The sequence below is a fragment of the Sorghum bicolor genome, chromosome 8 (assembly GCF_000003195.3).
Source record: "Sorghum bicolor cultivar BTx623 chromosome 8, Sorghum_bicolor_NCBIv3, whole genome shotgun sequence".
NCBI lineage: Eukaryota > Viridiplantae > Streptophyta > Magnoliopsida > Poales > Poaceae > Sorghum > Sorghum bicolor.
This window is the reverse complement of record NC_012877.2, coordinates 4853377-4880254: the sequence shown is the minus strand read 5'-3', so window position 1 is coordinate 4880254 and position 26878 is coordinate 4853377. Positions and strand designations below refer to the sequence as shown.

Genomic DNA, 26878 nt, shown 5'->3' with positions numbered 1-26878 from the left:
CGTTCTCATAGGAAAACATAGATGAATCTATGAATTCTGTGACAGCTCATACTAAAAATGGATTTGATGATTCAAAAGATTGCCATGTCAAGTCTGCTCTCGAAAATACTCATGTGTCTGAGCCTTATTCACATGATGATACTGAAGAAGGTATTTCCAAAAATGATGATTGTGCGCAAACATCCCAACAAGATAATGGAATGGAAGGTATAGACATCACACTTTTCCCCTCCCTTCTATACTACGCTCCTCCATAATTTCCTTGGATTCTTCTAAACGTAGGGAAATAAGGTATTTCCTGCCATTTAAAAGGTACCCATAAGAACTGTTCATTTTTATAGGATTACCAGAGGCTAACCTTGATGAAAAACGGGTCCTGTCGGTCTTTTCATTGGATGCAAAGCACAAAAAGGAGTAAGCATGTTTTTCATGCTACCACTAAAAGTTCATATGTTATGGGAAATGGTATGTGTTGAATATTTTAAGATGGGAAACCAATTTTGTAGGATCATTAATTTCGAGGAAGTGGCTTCTGAGGGTGAAAGAAGCAAAAAGTTTGTCCATTCTGAAGATTTTAAAGCTTCATCTGAGAAAACAAATGTCAATGGGTCAGGTACATCCTTTATTGATTCTACAGTTGTAGACCTTTGTTCTTTATATAGAAAATTAGTGGTCTCTCAAGACTTAAAGCATGCTTGGATATATTTTACATTTGACTATATTTTTTATACATAACCTACTGCAGATGGCAATGCATATGGTATTACTGATGTTGTACTGAGCAGTGCACTGCACTCTCCTGCCAATGATAACTATGAGATATGTTTCGGTTACAATACTGATGTGCTGCATTAGGGTCAGAATGATCAATGCAGTGATGACACAGAAGATATTATTGATGATGCCTCTGCCAAGAACGTAGAAATGGGAATTGTACTACTCTGAGGTAAAGAAAGATCAAATTTAAGAGATGGAGAACTTAACCGCAAGCTGGAGGGAGCAAAAGTTGTGGAATCTGGCCTTTACTTCAATAAGGATATTGGTAACATTTTCGATAGTGGATCTGTTGGTGAAATAACTCCATCTGGTTCTGGTGTATCAAAAGATTCGTCCAAGGAGTATAAACATGAGGTTTTAGATGGCTTCTCAATGCAAACATCTCGTGATGGGTCCTCAACGTGTGGGGAGAAAATTGTTTGTAGAGTAAGTCAGTATTATTTAGATGCTTATATCTCCTACTTGTATTATTGCTTTTGAACTAATGTTTATTTGTTCCAATTGTGTGCCAGATGCAATTGAGAATGAAGGTGCTTTGTCTGAGGAAGCTACGCACACAATGAAGAATTTTGCTGGAACATGCTCATCAAATCCGAGAGAATTAATCATGGATCTGCAGTCCCTGTTCTCGAAGGGGGACACAAAAGAATCTGATTCTCATGACGGCCTTGCATTACAAAGTGCTGAAAATTTAGGACAATGGGTTAAAGTACACCATAGCTCCGATCTGTCTCCCTTGGATGAACCGTTTGAGTGTTCCAATACTGAGGTGCTGCGTCAGGATCACAATCATAAAGATCGATCCATTGAGGATAGGGTAGAGCAAGTTGCTTCTAAACCCTGCAGGAATGATATTGTCGTGGCTGCTGCTACTACCAAGTGCATAGAAAGCGGACTGGTGCTGCCCCGATCTGAAGAGAGGTCAAATTTGAATGACGATCAGCTTAACCCCAAGCTGGAAAGCCCAAACATTATTGTATCTGGCCTTGAGTGTGACAAAGATGTTTGTATTACTTCAGAGAATGGATCTATTGTGGCCGTTGTTGGTGAAAGAACTCCATCTGGTTCTGCTTTACCAGAAGGTTATCCTAAGGATCATTACCCACGACAAGAGCTTTTAGATGGCTTCTCAGTAGAATCGTCTCTTCAAGGCATTATATTTGAGAAGACAATCGTTTCTGGTGTAGCAGGTTAGTAACTTCATGAGGTTTATGAACCTGAAGATGTCTTACATTATTAGTTATCAGTTAATGTGTATTTTTTAAAATGATGTATCAGCAATTGACAATCCTTCATCAAGTTTAGCAACTCCTGATAATAAATATGAAGGTGCTTTGTCTGAGGAAGCAGTGTGCAGAATGAAGAATTATACTGGAACTAGCTCCGTAGATCCTAGACACTTAGTCATGGACCTGCAGTCTCTTTTCTCAGAGGGAAGTACTGAAAAGTCTAATCTGCAAGACCTCAGCAGACATGAAGAAAAAGAGAGTTGCGTGTCTGTTCCCATGCAAGTCAAAGAAAATGGAGGTAATTTTTATTTGTGTGCCATCAAACTTCTCATTTATAAGTCTTCATGTCGTGCAATATCATGCTGTCTAATCCTCATAACTCACATAGAAATAACTGAATGATACTGTTTTACCTACGGTTCTTGAGGTCTAGCCACATGAAAAGTTCACTTACATCTGTCCAGATTGATTTGGCTGATTGTGCCCATCTTAATGAAAGGTAATTTTATTTTGGATTACTAAAGCTGCCAATGTTATGAACCATATGGAGTCTCTTCTTTAGTCTTTTTGATCATGCAACTATGAGATATGTTTGGGTTACATTACTGATGTGCTACATCAAGGTCAGAATGATCAATGCAGCGATGACACAGAAGATATTATTGAGGATGCCTCTGCCAAGAACGTAGAAAGGGGAATTGTACTACTCTCAGGTAAAGAAAGATCAAATTTAAGAGATGGAGAACTTAACCCTAACCTGGAGGGAGCAAAAGTTGTGGAATCTGGCCTTTACTTCAATAAGGATATTGGTAACATTTTCGATAGTGGATCTGTTGGTGAAATAACTCCATCTGGTTCTGGTGTATCAAAAGATTTGTCCAAGGAGTATAAACATGAGGTTTTAGATGGCTTCTCAATGCAAACATCTCTTGATGGGTCCTCAACGTGTGGGGAGAAAATTGTATGTAGAGTAGGTCAGTATTATTTAGATGCTTATATCTCCTACTTGTACTATTGCTTTTGAACTAATGTTTATTTGTTCCAATTGTGTGCCAGATGCAATTGAGAATGAAGGTGCTTTGTCTGAGGAAGCTGCGCACACAATGAAGAATTATGCTGGAACATGCTCATCAAATCCGAGAGAATTAATCATGGATCTGCAGTCCCTGTTCTCGAAGGGGGACATAAAAGAATCTGATCCTCATGACGGCCTTGCATTACAAAGTGCTAAAAATTTAGGACAATGGGTTAAAGTACACCATAGCTCCGATCTGTCTCACTTGGATGAACCGATTGAGTGTTCCAATACTGAAGTGTTGCGTCAGGGTCACAATCATAAAGATCGATCCATTGAGGATAGGGTAGAGCAAGTTGCTTCTGAACCCTGCTGAAATGATATTGTCGAGGCTGCTGCTACTGCCAAGTGCATAGAAAGCGGACTGGTGCTGCCCCGATCTGAAGAGAGGTCAAATTTGAATGACGATCAGCTTAACCCCAAGCTGGAAAGCCCAAACATTATTGTATCTGGCCTTGATTGTGATAAAGATGTTTGTATTACTTGAGAGAACGGATCTATTGTGGCCGTTGTTGGTGAAAGAACTCCATCTGGTTCTGCTTTACCAGAAGATTATCCTAAGGATCATTACCCACGACAAGAGCTTTTAGATGGCTTCTCAGTAGAATCGTCTCTTCAAGGCATTATATTTGAGAAGACAATTATTTGAGAAAAAGAGAGTTGCGTGTCTGTTCCCATGCAAGTCAAAGAAAATGGAGGTAAATTTTATTTGTGTGCGATCAAACTTCTCATCTATAAGTCTTCATGTCGTGTAATATCATGCTGTCTAATCCTCATAACTCACATAGAAATAACTGAATGATACTGTTTTACCTAGGGTTCTTGAGGTCTAGCCACATGAAAAGTTCACTTACATCAGTCCAGATTAATTTGGCTGATTGTGCTCATCTTAATGAAAGGTAATTTTATTTTGGATTACTAAAGTTGCCAATGTTATGAACCATATGTAGTCTCTTCTTTAGTCTTTTTGATCATGCAATGAGACAATCTCTGTACCACAGGGATGTTGTTGCCGCCGTGGAAGTGCTTTGTGAGGAGAAAGTGGAAAGAAAGTCTATGCCTACTTCACATAGTGATATCGTCCAAGAAAAATCATACTCCGATGAACATGGTAAGCCTGAACTTGTTTGCTCGGTGAGGGAAAGATGCTATGTTGATATCTGTATTGTTTGGCATAGTCCAGGGTCCACTAAAGGGAATTTTGACATCTAGTTTATGTTGTAATTTGTCAAGCATATAAAATATAAGAACCATTATACTTCCAAACTACTTTCAGACAACTATTCAAATAAATTTTATGTGTTGAAACCCAAAATGTTAAAAGGTATTGATTACTGAAGTTTGGATTGGTTAACTGCATGCAACCAAAGACAACACTTGTTTGGCACTAGACGGAGCAATAGATTTTATTTGTGTATGGCCTCATGATTACTCTTTTGTTAGGAATTTGTCATTCTCTGAGCCAGAAGCATATAATTGAAGCAAACTCCAGACTATTCAGTTGTGGTACCGAAATGCTCAATCAAGATCATAAAGAGTGCAATGAACCTAACGAAGGTAAATTCGGTCCAAAAGCCCTTGTTGAAAACAGCATGACTGAAGATGCACCAATTGAAGGAATAGGAAGTTCATTGATGGTGCCCTTGGTTGCTGGAATGTCAGAAAGACCTGATGAGCAGCTTAACACTAAGATGAGTGATGAAAGTGAGGAACTCAGCTTTAGCTGTGATAAAGTCACAATTGAAAATTTCTGTACTAGGCCAGCAAAAAGGGATCTCTACCCATTGCCCAAAGACTTCCATTTAGACTTTTGCCAGAAACTGGTGGTCCCAGAAGTCCTTTCTTCACCTAAATCTCCTGAAGAATCTGCAAAATTTCAGTGTGCGAGTGTTTCAGGATCAGGTTGGTAATAATGTTTTCATTCTTATATATTCTTGACTCATACATAGACTTCAACAAAGTTATCTGTAATTTTCTTTGTATTCTCTCATTCTAGCTTTACCTATGTCAGGGCCAGCATGTGAATGAAAGCACCAGTATGCAAGTGACTTGTAATATTGAAACGCTCAATCAGGATCATGAGGAATACAATCAAAATAATGAAGATCAAACCAATTCTAGCAATGTGCCTGAAGCTGTAGAAATTGAACAGTCAGAAATGGAAATAGGTCTGATCCCTGCTGCAGAAGCAACAGTGTTGCTAGTGCTAGATGAGCAGCTTAAAAATAAGGGCAATGAAGACCAAATCACTCCTGGTATCCCTGCTAACTGTGTGCCTGAAGCTGTAGAGATTGAGTCAGAAATGGAAATAGGTCTGATCCCTGCTGCGGAAGCATCAGTGTTGCCAGTGCCAGATGATCAGCTTAACAATAAGCGGGAGGGCAACGAAGACCAAGTCACTCCTGGTATCCCAGCAAGCTGTGTGTCTGAAGCTGTAGAGATTGAACAGTCAGAAATGGAAATAGGTCTAATCCCTGCTGCAGAAACATGAAATAGGTCTAATCCCTGCTGCAGAAACATCACTGTTGCCAGTGTCAGATGAGCAGCCTAACAGAGAGCTGGAGGACAATGAAGTTGATGAACACAGCTGTAGCTATGATAGCGAGTTGCTGAAGAGAGAGGCATCAAACCTGAGCAAAGATGATTGCATGGATTTGTCCAGTGAAGATAATCACCCAAATGACCTACCTGCTCCGAAATCTCCTGAACAATCTGCATTTTTTCAGAACGAGAATGATTCTGGTTCAGTAGGTATCATATTGTTTCTGATCTGTTCACATCTTTGGATATAATGTTTTTCTCAATTTCTCATTGATGTATTTTGTTCCATCAGGAATTGGCCGGTCAAAGCCGTAGGCAAAGTGGTATAGCTGAAATCCGTGCTAAGCTGCAGAGTTTCAAATTTTCCAGCACTGTAAAAGGAAGCTACATCGCTATGAGCGCCCCTCGTCCGAAGCCTGGGGATAGTATGAGTCAATCTGCAATTGCGCTGCTTAGGAACATAGAGAACACAACTGCTGCTAAAGCTGGCCATCCTGTCAAGCCGAACGCTGATGGTAAGGACTCGTCAAGGCGAGCGCTGCAGCCCATCAGTGGAAGGCCAAGGGAGCACTGACATATGGTAGGTCGGGGTTCTTTTGTTAACGTACTGTGTTTGTGTTCAAACTTTGGTTGAAAGTTAGGTTTGTGTCTAGATGGCCATCGGGCCGTGCCGGCCCGGCCCGGCGGCCCGGCGTGCCTGCCCCGGGCCGCGCCGTGCCGTCGTGCCGGCCGGGCCGTGCCATCACCGTGCCTCGTGCCGGGGGTATGGCCCAAGGCACGGCCCGCGGGCCGTCGGGCCGGCCCGAAGGCACGGCGGGCCACCGGGCCAAGGTCGTGTCAGGCCAGTAGCAGGCCTATATTTTCTTTTTTTTGTTTAAAATTAGTAGGCTACATTTCTTAACAGGCCAATCAGGACGGATGGATGGGCAAAACAGACCTATATTTTCTCTTTTTTAAATTAAAAAGCTATATTTTTTACTGGGACATTAAGCACCGAGCCGTCGAGCCGTGCCTGAGCCGTGCCACGGGCCACGGTGGCGGCCCAGGCACGGCCCGGTGCCTCGGGCCGTGCCGGGCCGGGCCCGGTAGTTGGCCGTGCCGTGCTCGGGCCGGGCCAAAATGTCGTGCCACGGGCCGTGCCAACGGGCCACGGGCTGCATGGCCAACTATATTTGTGTCTTATGGAAAACAGAGCATTGTATTTGTGCAGTGTGTTGGGATAAAGCTGCTGTGTGCATTATTTAACCTTGCGTGCGTGCCCATTGAAGTAGAGAAATTGATCGAGTTGTGTTATGCTAGTGGCTAACAAGGTGTTAGCCTCTGTTTGGACCTTAATTAGCTTGAACTGATCGTGCTGCTCAGTGCTTTCCATTTAAATAAACCTGTGTCACGTTGCAATGGGGCGTGTGGCAATTAGCATGCCTTACCCAGCTTTGGTTTGAACCCCTTTGCTAACGATGGCAATTTTTACTCGAAACCCGATGGGTAATTACCTTATTAGGGTAAGGGTATGGCTATTTTTTGTACCCATGGGTAAGATAATGGGAAAAAAGCTTTACCCAGCGGGTAAAGCGGGTAAGGGTATGGGACTGCATTGCCCATACCCGTTAACCAATGGGTAAATTGAACCCGATAAATTATACTAGAATCATAGAACTTGTCGACTTTATGACTTGTTATCTAGTAATGATGGATTTATCCATTAGATCATTTGATTGTGTGTTCATGTAGCTTGTATATTTGAAGAGTTTATTAATGATTTATGATATTTTGGCTAAATTTGAGAGCCTGATATATTAAAACATGTATTTTTTCATAGTAAATATTCTTAAAATCATGGGTAAAGATAACCCATGGGTTACCCGTTACCCGCATAGGTAAGGGTATGGGAAAAAACTTTTACCCGTGCACGGGTATGGGTAAATTGGCGGGTAAAATATTTTCTCGTGGGTAAGGGTATGAGTAACACATATCCAGCGGGTAATTACCCATTGCCATCCCTACCCTTTGCTAATATATATAGCCATTTGAGTGAAGGCGATGGATTTGGCTTGAACGACGTGCTTTTGGGCGTTTGGCCGAACAGAGCTAGATAAGTTTTCGCTGTGTAATGCCATAGCTTCAAGCAAATTTAATATAAGGCAATTATATATATATATATATATATATATACATGAAGTACAGATTTGACATTATCATAGGATGAATATCTATACACGATTTGAAGTGTTGCATTTTACTATGCTTAAGCTCATGTATTAAGGGCAATGTCTCTGCACATCTTTGAATTAAACATCACATTTCCATGCCGCCTTCGCTCATTCTTCAAATCAATGCTACCGCATCTACAACTTTGCTTTCTCTTGGGCATCTTGCAGAATCTCGCACAGCTTTTAAACATGAATTAATGTTGTGGATATAGATATGTGTTTATAGGGGTAGGGTGTGCGTTTATAGAGGGTAAGTGTACGCTTGTGTTTGTGAGCATCTGTGTCTATAACGAGTCTCGAAAAGAAGAGAGTAGAGACCAAATAGGAGAAAAGCAAAATGAAGGAAAATTATCTGTTCTTGTACTATGTAATCCTTGCGAATCGTTGTATGAGAAAAAGGCAAGATGAGCTCGTGTCTTCTGCAACCATCATAGGAAAGAACTAGTGCTTTTTTTTCTCTCTCGAACAATCAGGAGAGCCGCGTATAAGAACTAGTGCTTGGAATGTCAAAAACACCAAATCATCGCAAATGCATCATCCGTAGTATATGTCTCCATGTTGGGGAGCTAGCAGTAGCACATGCAGATCCAGAGAAATTATTCTGTCAGAACGTAGCATGCAGGCGTAAACTCCTAGAGTAGCTATTTGATTGATTTTAGAACACCAAATTGGATTTAGCAAATACTAATCAGTACACATCAAATCTCTATCTTTCACCTAAGGCCAAGAGCTATACTATCCGCAAACCTTTTTTTTCTCTCTCTAAAAAACTGATCTACAAACATCTAGTCTATATAGGTGAAGTGGTTCCCCGCCGATATCTCAAGGACATATATCACTGGAACACATATTAATATAAGTGGTTGTGTCATTGAACAATTCAGTAGCCACTACAAATTGCATTAGCAAAGGCGGATAGGTTCTAAACTGAACATGGCAAAGAGTAACTATTCGATCCTGCATGTTAGACAGTCACGAATTGTAACACCCAAAATTTGGCTCTTTTAAAAATAGATGAATTTGGCTTTCTTAAATAATTTTGTGAGCATTTTCAATATAGGAAAATAAATAAATTTGGAGAAAATAAAATTAAATATAAGTTAGGCCAATACTTTGTTGCATACATGCTGGTGCATTTATTTATGTGATGAGTGGATTTGAAGAAAAGATGTTTGAATTCAAAAACTCATTTGGAAAAGAGTTTGAAAAATTGTTTGAAAAATAAAAAGGAATTTCTTTCCCCTTTCTCTCCATTCGGCCTTCCGGCCCAAACCCCCCCTGCGCGCGCGTCCCACTCTCTGGGCCGAGGCCCGCCAGCTAGCCGATCCCCTCCCTTCCCCCTTTTTCCCCCTGGTGGCTGACGGGTGGGGCCCACCCGTCAGGACCTCCCCCTACCTCCAACCGCCCACCCCCGATTATCTCTCTCGCTCGAAACCGCCAGGCCGCGCCCACCCCGCTCCCCCCACGTTCCATCCCCCGCGCCTCGGCTTTAGTTGGAGAATACCCCCCCCCCCCCGTGCGCCCGAGCCTTCCTTCCCCCCTTCCCATTTTCTTTCTCCCTGTCTTCGCTCCGCTCGGCCTTGCGCAGAGAAACCGCCACCGGAGTTTGCCGTCCGCCGCGCGAAGCCGTCGTCTCGAGCCGTCTCAGCTCCCGTTCTTCGTCGTGGTGAGCGCGTACCACCTCCCTCTTCTTCCCCGTCCCGTTTTCTTTGATTTTTAGCGCCTCTAGCGGTCGTCCTAGGAGCACCGTCGGGGACGGCCATGGCGCCACCGTCGGCCCCCTTGCAAGCCGCGCCTCTGGCCACGTGATGCCCCGGGTTGGGTTCGCGTTGCCCTCCTCTCTCTCTGTGTGCGTTCGGATTTGAAAACCGTGGCCCGAAGCCTCCAAACCGCCAGCTCCGGCGAGCTCGGGCCGGCCGGCCATGGAGCGCCGCCGCCTCCTGCTGCAGCGCCGGCCAGGAGCGCCGCCCATCCTCTCCCCCTTCCTTTCCCCTTCTAATCTCGGGCGTTCATCAAGAGATCAACGGCCCTGGATGCACCGTACCCCTTCGGGGGGAAATTTTGCTTAAAAAGCCCCTCCCAGATTTCCAAATTCGGCCGCGGTCCTTAGCGCCTTCGGATGAATACGTTTTGTCTTTTAGAAAGCGTAAATCCCGTCGGTTAGGTCAAATTACGTTTTCAGAAAATTACAGAATTGCCACTGCAGTGTTTTGGCCATAAAATATTCGTTATAGCTCCGATTTGACCCGTTCGAATTGCGTTAGGTTTGTAATTAAATTCTCTACATGTTAGTACTACTGTTTCTGTAGTTGCAACTTTTTATTTTCAGGGTTAGGTTTAATTAATTAATTGCCTATAGGAAATCGCCGAAAAGTCGTAATTTGGTCATTTTAGTTCCGTTTTTCGTGAATTTCGCGTTGACGTGATCGTAGCAGCACGTAGATGATTTTGGAAAACTTTTATTTAATTTATTTACTGCTGGTGTACTATTCTAACTTTAGGAATTGTTCTCTTGCATGTTTGTCTTGGTATGCGTGATGATTGTGATGTATTGATCGAGCCCAGACGGTGAGGAGTATTTCGGGAGTCCGGAGCTCTTTGGGGATCAGCAGGACCAGCAAGACCAGCAGGAGTACATGAATCAAGGCAAGTATAGCATGGGCCTACCTTGTTGTCCTACTCATTTTTAAGCATTTCACCCTGCATGTGTATAATATTGCAACCTATAAGGACATCCTAGCTGTTGATGACAATTACCTTGTTCCCAAGGGTTTTTATTGCATATGGGTAGAAGTGCTAGTGCTCTAACTCCAATTATATATGATCTGAAATCAGTGATGGAACCATGGTTAATTGATTAAACATGATTATGATAAATGGAACATAGGGCTATGGTACAAATGACTGTTGGTCAGTTGTCCTAGACCCTCCGTAAGGACTTATCTGTCGGCAAAAGCTGGGACTTACAGTGCAACCGGGAGAGTCATATGGCTCTGACTTTAGCTCAGTAATAGGACCTTTTCTAACTCGTTAGAGGTTACCCGAAAGGGCGCAAGAGGCGCTTGCCACTTTGGGTGTAGGGCTGCCCCTGTTTCTATGAGTATAGCCGCGATGGAAATGTGCCATAGGAAAGGGGGGTTTTCTACATCTGCCTGCCGAGGAAACCTCGCGGCCCTAACTGGTTAGAATAGGCCTATGGAAGGCTTCATAGTGTACCCTGCCCGCTCACCTTGGTAGTGTTTGGGGGTCCACGGATCCCGGGCATATGGGCAACACGACTCACGGTGAAAGTGCACAACCTCTGCAGAGTGTATAACTGTTATAACAGCCGTGCTCACGGTCACGAGCGGCCCAGAAAACTCACAGAATAACTGGTTACTGATGGCTATATGGTACTTGATGATGTATAATTATGCTTTAATGTGACTTAATGACTTTCTATGGTTCTAATAACTGATCATATGGGATATTTGGGAGCTTAAGCATAAACTATAATAATTAATGATAAAACACTGACCTACTAAAAGCTGATGCAGTGAACCTAGTTTAGCCTGTTTGAGCCTCATAAATCCTCATGCTATGCTTGTGGAGTACGAGATGTACTCACGCTTGTATATTTCTCTTCTTTGGAAAAAAATCCCGGATGGGTAACAGATGGTGGTGGCTATGAGGACTACCCTGAGGACTATTAGGCTTGTGCTTCACCAGTCGACCTTTCCTGTGTGAGGGCCATGAGATAGTTATCTTAGATTATCATATTTATATTTCCGCTGTTATGCCAGACTTTGTGATGTAATAACTACGTTTGTTGTAAACACTGCGATGATGGTATTTAATTTGTGACTTATGTGTGTGATTGATCTCTGGGCGCACATAAGTTTATGCATTCAATTTCTTCCTTGAAATTGGGTGTGACACGAATTGATGCATGTCAGGAGCAAATCTGAATATATGAGAACTTATTTGTAATGATCAGAAACAGGTAAAAAAGAAATCCCTGCAACCTAAAGCTGATAACTGAATGCTACATATATGTATGATGACATGGTCTCATTTTTTCAATTTTGCAGCACATTTATAAAAAAGACAAAGCTTTATAGATCTAACTAGTATAAGAGTTTCAATTTACTACTGCTGAACTAAAATTAGGTTGTTCTTGGCTGCGCATTGGTGGCCTCTCACTGCCGTGTGTCGACCATGTGGTTTGGAAACTTTAATCCTCTTAATGAAATATATGGGTGAATAGGCCGATTTTGAAAAGAAAAAAAAAACTTGGTTAATGATACAAACCAATAGATAAAAGAAACATGTTTGTCCCAAAATGATCTTGGAAATGTCTTACTTGTCACACACTCGTAATGGCATCTATAGTTTGACTTCCAGCTGATCGTGCTACATCAGTAGGTTGTGGCAGAGATATGCTCAAACTTAAACTCCTAATTCCCTCTCCTATCTGCTCACACTGTGCTTATACACTCCCATGTAGCTCACGTGGATGATACAACCAATTCATGTGCAAAAAAGTGAAGGTGAAGAAAACTGCTGTACTAATTTGATCTAAGCAATGCAGACCAAATAGTAAGTGATCCGACCATGTACTGTATAATACAGGTCATACACAGCCTCGTATTTCATGACTGAAAGTAAACTGCTGTACTAATTCGATTGAAGAAATTCTGAAAAGAAAAAAAACAGCTGCACAACTAAAGGAAAAACCAGACAGCTCATGTATAAGGAGTTATATTTATGTACCTATGCTCTAAGAATACAAAAAAAAACTATGGTAGTATTTTTTTTCTCGAATACGCAGAAGAGTTGCATATCATTTCATTAAGGCCTTGTTTAGTTCTGAAAATTTTTGGGAAATCGATACTGTAGCACTTTCGTTTGTATTTGAAAAATATTATCTAATTATGAACTAACTAGTCTTAAAAGATTCATCTCGTCAATTCCAACCAAACTATACAATTAGTTTTTATTTTCGTCTATATTTAATACTCCATGCATGTGTCTAAAGATTCGATGTGACGGGGAATATAAAAAATTTTGCAAAATTTTCTGGGAACTAAACAAGACCTTAAGAAGAAGCTGCATGTTTTTTTTCTTCATATGGTTAGTATTTCTCTTGACATTTAAAATTCCTTGGTTCGACACAGTACAAGGTTCGCTAATGGGAATTTTGAGTTCTAGTTTAGTATGTTGTAATATATTTATGAAGAATATAATAAAATAAAAAACTCTAATACTTCCAAACTACTGTCAGACAAAACTGTCCAAATAAATTTTATGTGTTGAAACCCAAAACGTTAAAAGATGTTGATTTCTGATGAGTTTAGGATTGGGTAACTGCATAAAACCCGAAAACAAAAGTTACTTGGCATTAAAAATCAAAGTTGTATATGTGAAATACTTGGCATATGGGTTCTTGTGCATACCAAGCGTCTATAAGTTTCTATACAACCTATGTGTCTAGCTCCTGCAATCAAATATTTGATTATAAGGCCTTGTTTAGTTCCGAAAACTTTTTAGTTTTAGGTACTGTAGTACTTTCATTTTTATTTAACAATTATTGTTCAATCATAGACTAACTAGGCTCAAACGACTCATCTCATGATTTATAGGCAAGCTGTATAATTAGTTTTTGTTTTCGTCTATATTTAGGCCTTATTTAGTTTCCAAAAATTTTCAAGATTTCCCGTCACATCAAATCTTTATACGCATGCATGAAGCACTAAATATAGACAAAAATAAAAACTAATTGCACAGTTTACCTGTAATTTGCGAGACGAATCTTTTGAGCCTAATTACTTCGTAATTGGACAATAATTGTCACATACAAACGAAAATTGCTACAGTAGCCAAAACCAAAAATTTTCACGAACTGAACAAGGCATTAATGCTCCATACATGTGTCGCAAGATTCGATGTGACGAGTAATTTTGAAAAGTTTTTGGTTTTTGGAGTGAACTAAACAAGTCCTATGGCTTTGATCGAAAATATTAAAACTCATTGGAGATGAGGCGACGAGCAAGATAGATTAAAAAAAAAAACATCCTCCACGAACCAAGGACCAAGCCTTATCTTATCTATACAGTGGCTAAAAAAACAGCAGTAAGACTAAGACCGGTATAGTATGTGTTCCTGTCATAGCAGAACGAAGTTCCACTCAGAATTACCACTAATTTTAGAACAAACAAGCAACTGAGCCAGCTCAAAATTCAGTCCATAGAGCCTCAGTAGAGTGATTCTGAACTTTCTTTGTTCTCCAGTTAATTGGCAATGAAGTTGATTGATGTCAGCATACAGAAACAGAACATTTGGACCTTTGGCATTCGTCTTCCTAATTAATCGTCGATTGAAAGTCCTTTGGCCTTCCATGAACGCCGCGCCGGAGACGGCGAGAGCACTACTCATCTATGCTATGAATTCGCCGCCCACTCACAACTCCAACTCCAACTTGAATGCGTACGTGCATGATCATCAATTCACCACCAGCTGCGTGCTGCTATTTATAACCCTCAGCTCGATCCCGGCTGAACCACCGGCGGCCTCTCCATCCATCTTCTACTCCGGCCGGAACCCACACAAAGACCGCCACGAGCGTGCACAAGATCGAGCACTTGGCAATGGCAATGGAAGCGGCGGCACCACGCCCACGTCTCACTCTCACCGCCGCCGTCGTCGTCGCGCTGATCGCGGCGCTCCTCGTCCTCACCCACGGCGTCGGCGCCGTGACGCCGCCGCGTGCCATAGGCGTCGCTAGGCGGCCCTGGGTGGCGCGCCTGCAGGCCCTCCACGACCTGTCGACCACCACCTCCCTCGACGGCGCCGGCGAGGAGCAGGGCGCCGGCGAGCAGCAGCAGGGCGGGTTCGCGGAGTGCTGGGCCGCGGTGATGGGGCTGAGTTCGTGCTACAGCGAGATCCTGCTCTTCTTCGTCAACGGCGAGTCCTACATCGGCCCGGAGTGCTGCGTCGCCATCCGCGGCGCCACGCGATACTGCTGGCCCGCCATGCTCGCCTCCGTCGGGTTCACCGCCGAGGAGGCCGACGTGCTGCGTGGATTCTGCGACGGCGAGGAGGCCGCACACCACCTTGGCTCGCCGCCGCCCGTGCCCGCTCCCGGCCGGCCGGGGAGCCAGCAGGCTGACGTAAGGGAGTGACCGAGTGAGCAGCTAGCGAAGCACGCCGCCGGCCGGAGTTGAGGTCGAATAAAGCTAGCTAGGCCGGAGGCGTGCGTGGTGTGCTAGGTGTTCTTGTACAAACACGGCACTGTATATACGTGCCAACCTGCTACAAATAAAATGATTATTGTTCATAAATCATAAGTCTGTTTTTCCCAAATCCCGATTAGGAGAATGGAGAGGAATTCATGTTGGCGAGGTGAAAGGTACAACAATCCAGGGGTGTTAATGGCCTGCTCATGGCCCCTTCGTGATTCCTTTAGTTAATTAAGCCATAGCCCAACCATCATATCTACTTCTACTCCATACCTTTATAAGTGTATACCACGGCTCCTGACTCAGAACACTGTACATTACACTACAAGAAATTAACTTATACATGACGGTTTGATTTTGTCACGGACAAGCAAAAATCCGTCACGGTTAACTATCTATGACGGTCCATAGAAACGTCATCTATTCCTCGTCATACATTTTTTGGACCAAAATATAACGTCACGGGTTGGTTTTTTTGATCGTCATGAACGAACCAGAGGCAATAATAGGAAGAGACTATGGTGATGAACTGAACTGTCATGGTTTTGCTGCAACACTCATGAAAAACACATAAACTGGAACAAAACTCACAATTGACAAATATTGCTCATCATTTTCATTAAAACCATCAACATTTGTACTTGTACAATATTTCACACGAAATACTAAGGTAATAACCAAGCTACACTCAAGTACCTACAAAACTAAGACGTTGGCTTGTACAGCAACAACTCAGATGATTTGCTCGCACAACAAAATCTTTAATGACTAATGAAAATAGCCACCATGACCGCCTTGGTCCTTTTGCCGCAATCCATAGATAGCCTCATAAAACATCTGCAGAGAATACTTGATCAGTAATAAAACTCACATGTGCAAAGGTACTATATTTGAACAAAAATGCAAATCTTTTGGCCAATTAAGACTCATATGTGTGGAGAAACATGAGCATTGGATCCTAGACCGTGCAACTACGAGCCAACAAATTGTAAGCCTTCAATTACATAGAGACAATGTGCCAAAGAAGTGCAGGACTAATACAATACTCACCCAAAACTGAGCAGTGCATGCCTTTAGAGCCTAAGAGCAATGCTGCCACATAGTCCACTCGAATTTGTTCATACCTTAAAGTTTGAGAAAAGTGCTGCCACTTGCTTGCATATCTGAATGATTAAGGTTTAAGAAAAACAAAATCAATAGCAAGAAATAGAAATCATGAAGCACAACGTCAATCTTGCAATCTATTTCCAAACATATGTACAAATGCACACTGCACAACAAGTCATTTATATTTAATATTTCTATAACAGCATTCAGTGAATCACCACTAAATCTTTATTAGTGCAGACATCTATTTCAGCACATTGCATCCATATATTTATTTTGAATAATAATTGATACTCAGTACCTATTGTTCAGTGCTCTAGCACTCTGTAGTAGGGAAATTAAATTGCCTAAAACATCTAGAAACATTTTCTCCTCCATGCCAAAGTGGGCTTTGCATAACTAGTACTTTGCAAATAATTTTCATATTTAAATAGTGGATATAATGGTTCAATGTCGCTCATGTAAAGTAATATTAATATAGAAGCATCCCAAATGAAACTGCATTTCACTATCTGTCTTTATAAATGAATGGCACTTATAGTACCTCTGGTCACATACAAGGACTCAATAGCTGTCAACATTTATCCAATCGAACACTGAAATACATTTTTAAAATAAATTCCTAATTCTCTTGAGAGGTTTCCTTTGACATCTTGGGGTGAAAACTCATTTCAGCAATAGTTTTGCAAAGTACCTGACTTAGCAAGGTGAAGAATAGCTATAATTCATGATTTTGGCATATATTTCTGTATTTGCTTCAAGGTCCATACACCGGGGTTTAGATCAATTCAGATCTGTTAGCCCAATAGATTAAATTAGGGTACCATTGCTTAGTTTTGCCCAAAAGGAAAGAGAAAGGACAGGCATACCTATTCCTGTGAGTGCTCGCTGCTGTAGATCTAGACGCCCATGCGTCGAGGCAGAGCAGGGACGGTGGCAGGGCACCTCCGGCGACGGCGGACTTGGGGCCATGCTTGGACGGATGGTGGCACGCCTTGGGGTTGCACCTGGACGGGCGGCGGTTGTGCTCGGACCAACAGATCTGGACACTGAGTTGAGAAGGGGGGCCGCCGGAGAGAAGGGGAGGAGCGCCAAGGGGTAGCGACCGACGAGGAGGGTGCTGGATGCGAAGGCGCCACCTATGGGGGAAGAGCAGGGAGGGGGCAGCGGCCAGATGTGGATGCGTGTTGGGGAGAGGAGTAGGAAGAGCGGCACTGTGAAGGAGATCGAGAGGGAGAGAGGGAGACTACGAAGGGACTCAAGGGAGTCGGGCCTCGGGCGTGAAAACGATGGGGATAGGGAAGGACCTGCTGACGAGTAGTCCTTCTCTTTCTCTTTGTTTTTAATTTTTTTTCTATTTTAGGTGTGTTCTTTTCTTCTTTTTTTTGTTATTATTTCTCTTTCTACGCAATTATATTTATTTTTTCTATTTATGATTTTTTAATTACTTGGCTTTTCTAGAGTCGGACGTGAGGATCTTTTTTAACAATTCTTATTTTTTTGTTGATGCATCTATAATTTGTGTTAATGACTACCTAACACCTAGGGAGTTATAATTCATTTGACTTTAAATATTAGATGTAACTTTACAGTTAAGATCTACCATAAAAATGCCAAAATGATCTATGACGTCCAACCATGACGATAACTTAACCAATCGTCATAGATGTATCACCTAAAAAATGAACCGTCACAAATAATAGAATTTTGTGATGTTTTCTTAGAACGTCACCAGTAAACCGTCATGTATAGCATTATTTCTTGTAGTGTTAACAGTACCAGCGCCGGCACCGTTCGATCCTTCGGCCCATCGCTGCCTGTCGGCCCCTGCCCTACACGCGTCCCGCCACCGCCCTGCCTCCTCATGCCAACGCGATAAGGATTGACTTGCCTCCTTTTGTCAACAACGATTAAAAGAAGGCAGCGACAGGGATTAAAAAAAAGCAAAAAAAAAGAAAGAAAGAGAAAGAATGAAAAGCATCAACGTACCAGATATGTGGTATGTGCCAATTCAAAATTCACTTTGGTATTTTCCTTTGACACGAAAATTTTACTTATATCATGTACTCCCTCCATTTCAAATTTTAAGTCATTCCAAGAATCTTAGAGAGTTAAAGTATTTTCAGGTTTGACTAAAATTATAGAGAGAAATACTAAGATTTATAACGTAATTTATATAAAAACTCGTCCCGTTGCAACAGTACTGGGGCTCGAGCGTTTCAAGATATGCTCGGCGCAGTTGGAACAGCCCACGTAGGAAACTTGACCCAATCCGTTACTCAAGTTGGGATGAGGCCATTTCATTTCATTTCCTTTTTTTTTGCCAAAACTTTCCATCCGCCTTTTTAGGGTGGTGGGACAGGAAAACGGACACAATCACAAATAAAAAGTTTATTTCATTTTCACCTCCTCGCAAGACGATATGAAATGTTTGAGACGATTGGTGCAAGGTTAATAAGGCCCTCCCAACATTTCTTTTTATAAGGATATTGGGAAAACTGATCCTTCACTATACTTAATTTGACCACTAGCTAGTTTATGTCGTTACAGTATGTCATAAATTACTACAAAAACCATTGTCTAATTTAAAGAACATGTGACACAAAATCATAAATGTCTAAATAAAAGAAACTAAAGTAGTACTGGGTTAAGTCTATTTTTGACCTCTTGCTTTTGTCTAACTTTGGCACTTAATTATCAAAAAAACTGTTAAATTTTAACCCTGGAGGCGACTTTGAGTGGTTTTAGATGACTATAGGGTTAATATTAAACAGTTTTGATAGTTGAGCTGTCAAATTTAGATGGTATTGCGATTGAGAGAGGAATCTATGCAACATAGGGTACGTGGGTGGATTTGGGCCTTGTTTAGTTTCTGAACTATTTTGCAAAATTGCAAAATCCCAAAGAGAATGTTCAGCATACCAAAATACTGACAACAAGTATTTTGCTTTTGTTGTTTACTTGCCAAAATATTTTATAAAACTGCATGTCATGCAGCTGCATTAAATGGTACCCATGCAACCCCATGCATATGCAGGTTGCCGTTAATGCTGCTGTTCCTGTGTTTGGGCACCATGCAAAACATGCATAGATTTAAGTATATATTAAATCACAGGCACTGTTCATGCACACTTTATTTAAAAAAAACTGTAATCATCCTATTACAACATTTATTTCCTATTACAACCACATAATGGGCTCAACAATGCTACAATAAACATCACAGCTCATATATGTCCTCAAACATTCACAGAAAATCGCATGAAATCAAAACTGTCGTAAAAAATTCTTACAAACTGCAGGAATCAAATAAATAAACCTGTGAAGAATCACAACACTTTTACGAACCAGTTACCATAGCATAAGCAAGCAAGTCACGGAATGCAGCCATCGGGTTTGGACCATCTTCGACAACCTCAGGAGGTGGCTGATTCTCATACGCTTGTCGCGGCACATAGTTCTCATTATTGTCACACCTATGGAAGTGCTTATCTGGTATGCCACTGCTTCTCATAAAATTATGCAGGGCTATACATGCAACAATGATTTTGGATTGCTTGTGAGGTGCGTATGGAGGGATCTTTTGCAACATGCGCCACTTTATTTTCAAAACTCCAAATGCCCACTCAATAACATTTCTAAGGCTAGAGTGCGCATAATTGAAGATTTCCACTTTACCTTGTGGCTCCGGCCCGTCCCGGAACTCCTGCAGATGGTACTTGTTGCCTTTGTAAGGAGCTAGGTACCCCTGTTTGTTCGCATAGCCCGAGTCCACGAGATAGTATTTCCCTGCATTAGCAAACAAGAAGTTAGCCACAGTGTCATCAACTATTACAATCAGTTATGTGTACCAATTAGTCAGTACCTTGAGGTGGATGTGGGAACACAGCGCTATATGTTGTTGTCGAGTCATTGAACACTCTCATGTCATGAACTGATCCAGGCCAACCAGCATTCACAAAGGTGAATCTCATGTCGAAGTCACAACAAGCCATGACATTTTGTGTAGTGATTCCCTTGCGGGACAAGTGCTGAACAAACATGTCATCTGGCACTACACATTGGACATGAGTCCCATCCATAGCCCCTATGCAGTCCTTGAAGTGTGGATAAAACCTAAGATTTCTAAGCCTTGGATGCAGTGTTCTAAACTCTAGGTCAACTGGCTTAATGATGTCTGCTGCTAGCTGCACAAGGCTATTCAAGACTCTGTTGAACATTTTTGAGACAGTCCCCAAGGACCTCTCAAATCTGTCCTCAGCTTGCCTAACAGACTGTGGTGCCCCAACCATCCATAAGAACATCCCTAGAGCCTCAAAAGAAGTCAACTTGGTTGTCGATTTCAGACCGTACTTATCACATAAAAGGTCATGCAAGGTAAAGAACATTGTAGGGGTCATTCTAAACATGTTGTAACATGACTTCTCACTGGTTGTCTTAGCATGAACCCATTCAATGCCACTCATTTTAGGAACTCTATACTCAGCTCTACACAGGTACTTGTCAATGTGCATTGCATATTGGTACATACCAAAGATGAACTCATCCTCCTCAGCATCTTCCATCAACTCATCCAGCAACTCATCTTCTTCCTTCTCCAACTACTGCAACAACTCCTCCCTTTGTGCATCATACCAAGAACTCTTACCCTGCCATAATTACAGCACAGAGTAGTCAGCATATGGTAGAACACAATGAGTGTCATCATAATGCCCCAAAAGTGGCATACTAGTACATAACAATTCATGGTGCAACAAAGATTGTTCATCAAACAAATTAGTACATTCAAAGCTCTTTCGAAACAAATCACAACATAGAGTTCCCAGTTCTTGAAAAGAAAGAAATAAAACCACACACACGTACGCACTACAACATACATCACAACTAAAAGCATCGGTTCCTTCTCCAGCAAAAGGTACTGCACAGTCAGTGGTACTATTGTGCCATTGCTACATGCATTAGATGGAAGGTGTTCTAGGGGTCCACCGGCGGAGGGTTGCTGGCGAGCTTCTGGATGATTCTTATCCTCACTGTCTTACTTGAGGAAAGGAACAAGTCCATCTGAGCTTCATTCTCAGCCAGAGCAAGCAGTCCATCCAACAGGGCTGGCGTGTCTCGAGATATGCCCAACTCATGCTCAGCAATCCTAGAGCACTCAGCTATTTTCCAGTTCACAGTTGTCCTTGCGGCGTCCTTGTCCTGTGCTTTCTTCTGAAGGGCATTTTTGTGTACCTCTAGCCTCTCTCTAGCAAGCTCTAAATGCGAGCTCATGTGCTGGTTCATGACCCTCGCGTACGTGTTCTTGGTCTTCTTGTTCGGGCTCGTTGCAGTTGTGCTAGTGCTTCCTGTCCTTTGGTCCCAAGGCTCATAGGAGTAGGGGTGTCCTCGTCATCTGCACCTTCGTCATCAGATGTAACTTCATGCACTTGAGTTGTTGGACCAGCAGCTGGAACGTACGATGACGACCCATCAACTGTGTTGCCAGCAAACATCTCATCGAGCTGTTCTAAGTACGGAGGCAGACCATTTGTCCTAATCTTCATGAACTCGCATTCCTGCAACAAGTGAAACGGTTACATATTCTTGGAGTTGTACAAGTACATTGCAAATGGAAATGTGATAGTGCATGAAATACATACCGTAGCGTTGTCGTTCCACCACTTGTCTGTAGCATGGATGAACCCGTCGGCATCTATATTAACGCCAGTGTGCGTGCGTGCAAGGTTACAGAACCTCCACAGCTTCTTAAGGGTCCTCTGTTTGCCCTGCAATTGTTCCCTATCATGCAGCAAAGCTGTTGCTGCATAATACCTACTGCTCAACCCCTTCCAGCCAAATTTGTTCATTTGGCCTCCAGGGCAATTGCCGTTGTGCATCTCTAAAACGTACGACTCGCAGTACTTCATTAGATTTTCTGTGGTCCAATTAGCTTTGCTCTTGTGGACCTAAACCGTGATAGTATGGCCAAATGATGAAAACAAAAAGTATAATGTCAGTTAAATTCATCATTTAGTCCATATATTGACATCTAAATGTGTCCACATGTGTTTAGGCCAGCAATGCTAGGGATACAAGTTGAGTATGCGAGATTGCGAGGAGAGTGAAGCTAGATGCATTTCTAAGATTAAATGATGAGGGGATTAAGGGAAAGATGTTCTAGCAGAAGCTTTGATGGTTCATCTCCTTTTATTTACATAACCCAAGGTCCAATAGGGTTCATTCTCAATAGAGGTTTCATCATGGTTTCAATTGCATTAGATGGGGTACCATGTCCAAGTTTATGGATACTTTTCTTTATTGGGGCTAGCATCGCTAAGAAAAAGTTGTAGCTAAGTCGAATACTGACATTTAGCATAGCTAAAGCGTCCTTAGTTGTAATAGTGAAATAATTGATTATATGATAGCAGCATGATACTCGCTGAAATAATTGTTTCTGTGATGTGCTGTGATCTAATGAATGAATTTGATAGTATGGCCAAATGATGAAAACAGAAAGCATAATGTTAGTTAAGCCTAATTGCTATGTATCTTAATTTCTGCATTAGTAGTAGCAGTGCCTTGGCATCCAAGTTTGGAGCAGGCATCTTTACTTTTGCTTTAGCATATTCTGGAGTGGGTGGCTGACCACATTGCTATGTAAGTGGCAGACCCCTCTCCCTCTATCACACCCCTGTAATCCTTGTTTACAATTGAATCCAAGCGGCCAAGGGCCAAGCTACCCTCTGGACTTTCCCAGATCCAAGATTTCATGAATTGGGCAACCCAAGAACAGGGTACAATGCAGTACACACATAAACAAAAATATGGAAACTAAGCTACTTCACATGTACTAAGCAGGTAGGCAGGGTATTCTTTACAACTAAAGTACTTCACATGTACAATACAGAAATAATCTCAAATACAACTAAACTACTTCACATGTATGAAGCAGGTAGGCAGGGTGTTCTTTACCTTTCCGGCAGATGCGTGTGAGCGGTGACCGCGTCCTCGGCCGCGAGATGCCGTGCGTGCAGATCGGGGGTTGCTGTCCCTGCCAGGCGACAACAGGTCGCCGAAACCTTCCTCTGCTGACCCCACAGGGTCACCCGCTTGGCGAGGCGGCCGGAACAAGGGACGTCGAGATGCCCCCACCGTCGGGACGCGAACGGGAGGCGGCATTAGATCCCTGCTTCCGCGGAGATGGTCGGCGTAGTGGTCGACGTCGTCTGCTGCCCATTGGTCGCCAGCGTTGATGTGAAGACCGTCGAACCCTAGGTGCGGGTTGGGGTACGAGCTTGATCCAGCACCAGAGCCGAAGGCGCTTGGTCCTGAGGTGGCCCAGAAGTCGCGTGTGACGCCGCCGGTCGCAGATCCGTTATTGTGGCTCCGGTTGAAGCCAACCTCGTCACCGTCGAAGCCGCCGCTGCCATGCCCGGCCATGGTTCGCAAGGTATACGCGACGAAAGTAGAGGAAATGGATGGATCTAGTGGGGAGAGCAAAGCTGTGTGGAGCAGGGACGGGAGGGAGGAGAGCACGGCGGCGGCGGAGGAAGGAACGGGAGGGAGGAGAGTACGGCGGCGGCCGGTGTGCGGTGCGGGTGGGCGAGAATGCGGATAAGGGTTAGGGTTGACGCTGCCGCCGCGTATAAGACCGACCGCGCGTGAAAGTTTGGGCTGCCATCCCCGGTTTCGGCCTGCGAAATAGGCCTAAAATATTTCGGGCCCGTTTACTTCCAAAAGGCCAAATTGCAAATTTTTTTGCATTTCGGCCCAAAAATTTGGGAACTAAACAAGGCCTTGATGGTTCTAGCTCCGATCCAGTAACCCACGCCCTCCCCCAGATTATTTCAACGAGGAAAAAAGATTCCTCTCTCACATGTAAAAAGAAGGAAAAATAGTCCTGCTCTTTATCATAACCATTTCAACTGTACAAGACTTGGGCCGTGTTTAGTTGGTTAGGGAAAAATTTCGCGACACAGTAGCATTTTCGTTTGTTTGTGGTAATTATTGTCCAACTATAGACTAACTAGGCTCAAAAGATTTGTCTCGTAAATTCCGACCAAACTGTGCAATTAGTTTTTATTTTTGTTTATATTTAATACTCTATGTATGTCTCTAAAGATTCGATGTGACGAAGAATCTTGAAAAATTTTAGGTTTTGGGTGGAAGTAAACCCAGGCTCGGTACATTCGCAGGTGGCAAAAGTTGCAAGTGAAAGATGCAGACTCGGAGAGAGACATCACATCAGTGTTTAGATTCATGGTGTGTATTCGTGTGTCCATGTGCACCTGTTCGCAGATTGTATTTCTGCATGACCTGTCCATCTGTGCATAGAACCAATAAGTGCTCGATCAGTTTCCTGGCACGACTCGATGCAAGGCCATTGGGGCTCCAGGCCTGCATCCATCGACCGGCCACCGCGGTACCAATAATGGTGATGGCGATATGGAGATGCAGGCAGCCGCATTATTGATGCCCTCGCATCGATCGGATCGGATCCTTAACCTAACCTATCATAGTGCGCTGCTTTAATCTGGATCGTCGGTGCCTAATTAATTAAATAAAGGCATTAAGTCACCGTGCACAAATTATATACTCGCTCTGTCTCGTAATACTTTATATTTTAGAAATTTTAAGACAAATTAAAAAATAATATAAAAAAGCCACGTGTACTTTATTTTATTTTCTAATCAGATACTATTGTCAATGTCATTAATAGTTATTGGTTGATAATATAAAATTGATTTTGTCCTCTAATATATTATATTTGAAGATAAATTTTAAATGCTAAAATACATTATATTACAAGACAACAGGAGTAAAGTGGAAGGGTTGCCTTTTGTGATTGAATTGATACTGGATAACTAGTTTGTCATGCTTAGTTTTTGGGGTTAATTAATCTTCATGAGAGACATAACTACTTCTCATCTATCCGGATCTATGCCATTACAATTTTCTTTGAGTATGAAATACGTCACTTTGTATGTTCACAACATGTTTTTTGGCCCAAGTACAGGCATATGAACAAACATGTATTTTTTTTTTGAAAACGAACAAACATGTATTTAGTATGGACAAAAATGCACACCCTACTCCTCTCCCACCACTTTTTGACATACAGGGCATACTCGTCAATTCCCCACATTGTCATTCTCTCCTTGGCATCTTCTCTATCATTGGCTGCACCGTCCAAACTACATGGCGTCCCGCACATATGTGGAGGAGGGTTGTTGTGGCTACACGCATTTGCTTGCGCCACCGTTGTGCCTGGGTGAGTGCAACAGATCCCGCGTCTAGCTCCAAGAAGCCACATGCTTCCTTGGCAGTGCCCTATATGCCAAGTCTCTCCACTCGAAGCTCCATCCTTGTCACCCTTCACTCCCAGGCACAACGGTAATGGAATTGATACTGGGGTAACTAGTTTGTCATGCTTAGCCTCTGCATCCACTTCTAAATCCATGGCCGCCACTTAGTCCCTCGCCTCACTACCCTTTTGTGGACCCTGCCTTCTTGCATATCTTGGTGGCCGACTAGAATTCTGCCTCCATCATCTCCCCACATCAATTGCCTTGTCCTTGATGCCACGTGTGTCATCCTCTTAGGTTGAGGCTTTTGCTTTTTGTGGTGCCCTTGCGTGCCACCTCCAACCAGGTCTACCTCATGGACATATACTCCTATCTTTCAATCTCTTCCTCTAACTCTCTCTCTCTCTCCTAATCTGGCGAATGCTTTGATGAGCATGATATAGGTGGTGGCACTGCTAGGCATTTCCTCGCAGCAAGTGCATAATCCCACCTCCTCCTCCACTACCTCTACGACGTCACGTGCTAGAGCCATGGTCAATCGGTCAGAGCTCCATGAGGACCTGCTCAATCTTCATGCAATTCCCATTGCACACAGTTTCTATGTCATCTGCAACTCCTAGTGCTCTGCCCCAGCCACCTTTACTAGTCATCACGCCTAGTCGTGCCCCTACTCCCATGGAGATGGAGGCGAGAGAGAAAGGAGAGGGAGAGAGAGAGATTGTGTAGAGGCTGACAAATGGGGTTCTTATGTTAGTTTGTGGGAGGGAGAGGGGCAGGAGGAGCATTTTTGTACATATGAAAGAAAACACAGAGTTGTATGTACATCTACACCTAGGCCTAAAGACTCCATAGGCATACCAAGTGCCGTATTTCAGACTCAAATTGTGATGGTGTCATCTCTGTTAGGTGAAAAATAATGGTGTTCTTTAAAAAACATCAAATTCATAATATGTTGCTTTTTTGGAACAATATGTTTCTAATTAACCATAGTTTCTATGTGTTGTTATGTTTTCTTTCTCCCTAGGCTTTTCCCATGCTTTAATTTTAAACTAGACGCCATTTCTCCCCAACGAATTAATGAAGAGCTACCTGCTTCCAATTTTCTAGGAAAAATACAAAATGCTTTATTTTTTTAGTGATATTTTGGTCTTCTCTAACTCATTTTTTTGTTTTCCCCTTTAATGAAGAATTTGGTTGTTGATAGGCTTTCCTATTTTGTTACATTGGCAATCGCCGATGTGTATATCTTTGATGTACATCATCGTCACTTCACCAGCTTACAACAAGAAAAATAAAAGGGGAAGAACAAAGTGAGTTGAAATATGGGGCACGCTCTCATTATCAAGATAGCCTTAATAATGGTACACTATACTTTTACTAATTGTTGAGTGATTAATTAGTTGGAGAATTCTGCCCCACACGCATTGCCAAATTGGTG

General features: G+C 42.6%; 3 protein-coding genes and 1 long non-coding RNA gene across 4 annotated transcripts; 2 read left to right on the top strand and 2 right to left on the bottom strand.

The window, feature by feature from the left end:
* LOC110429568 lies at positions 5356–6265 on the top strand. Its single transcript, XM_021445667.1, has 2 exons — positions 5356–5546; positions 5578–6265. The coding sequence occupies exons 1-2, from the start codon at positions 5384–5386 to the stop codon at positions 5871–5873; spliced, it is 459 nt and encodes a 152-aa protein (XP_021301342.1). The 5' UTR covers positions 5356–5383; the 3' UTR covers positions 5874–6265.
* On the top strand, positions 14300–15157 carry LOC8073496 (egg cell-secreted protein 1.4). The gene has a single exon (XM_002442831.2). The coding sequence runs from the start codon at positions 14459–14461 to the stop codon at positions 14990–14992; it is 534 nt and encodes a 177-aa protein (XP_002442876.1). The 5' UTR covers positions 14300–14458; the 3' UTR covers positions 14993–15157.
* LOC110429571 lies at positions 15643–16204 on the bottom strand. Its single transcript, XR_002446669.1, has 2 exons — positions 16100–16204; positions 15643–15886 (listed from the first exon to the last, which is right to left on the bottom strand). It is a non-coding gene; the product is annotated as an uncharacterized LOC110429571 (long non-coding RNA).
* Positions 19497–20238, bottom strand: LOC110437488. Its single transcript, XM_021465946.1, has 3 exons — positions 20022–20238; positions 19835–19945; positions 19497–19648 (listed from the first exon to the last, which is right to left on the bottom strand). Exons 1-3 carry the CDS (start codon positions 20236–20238, stop codon positions 19497–19499), a joined length of 480 nt encoding a protein of 159 aa, XP_021321621.1.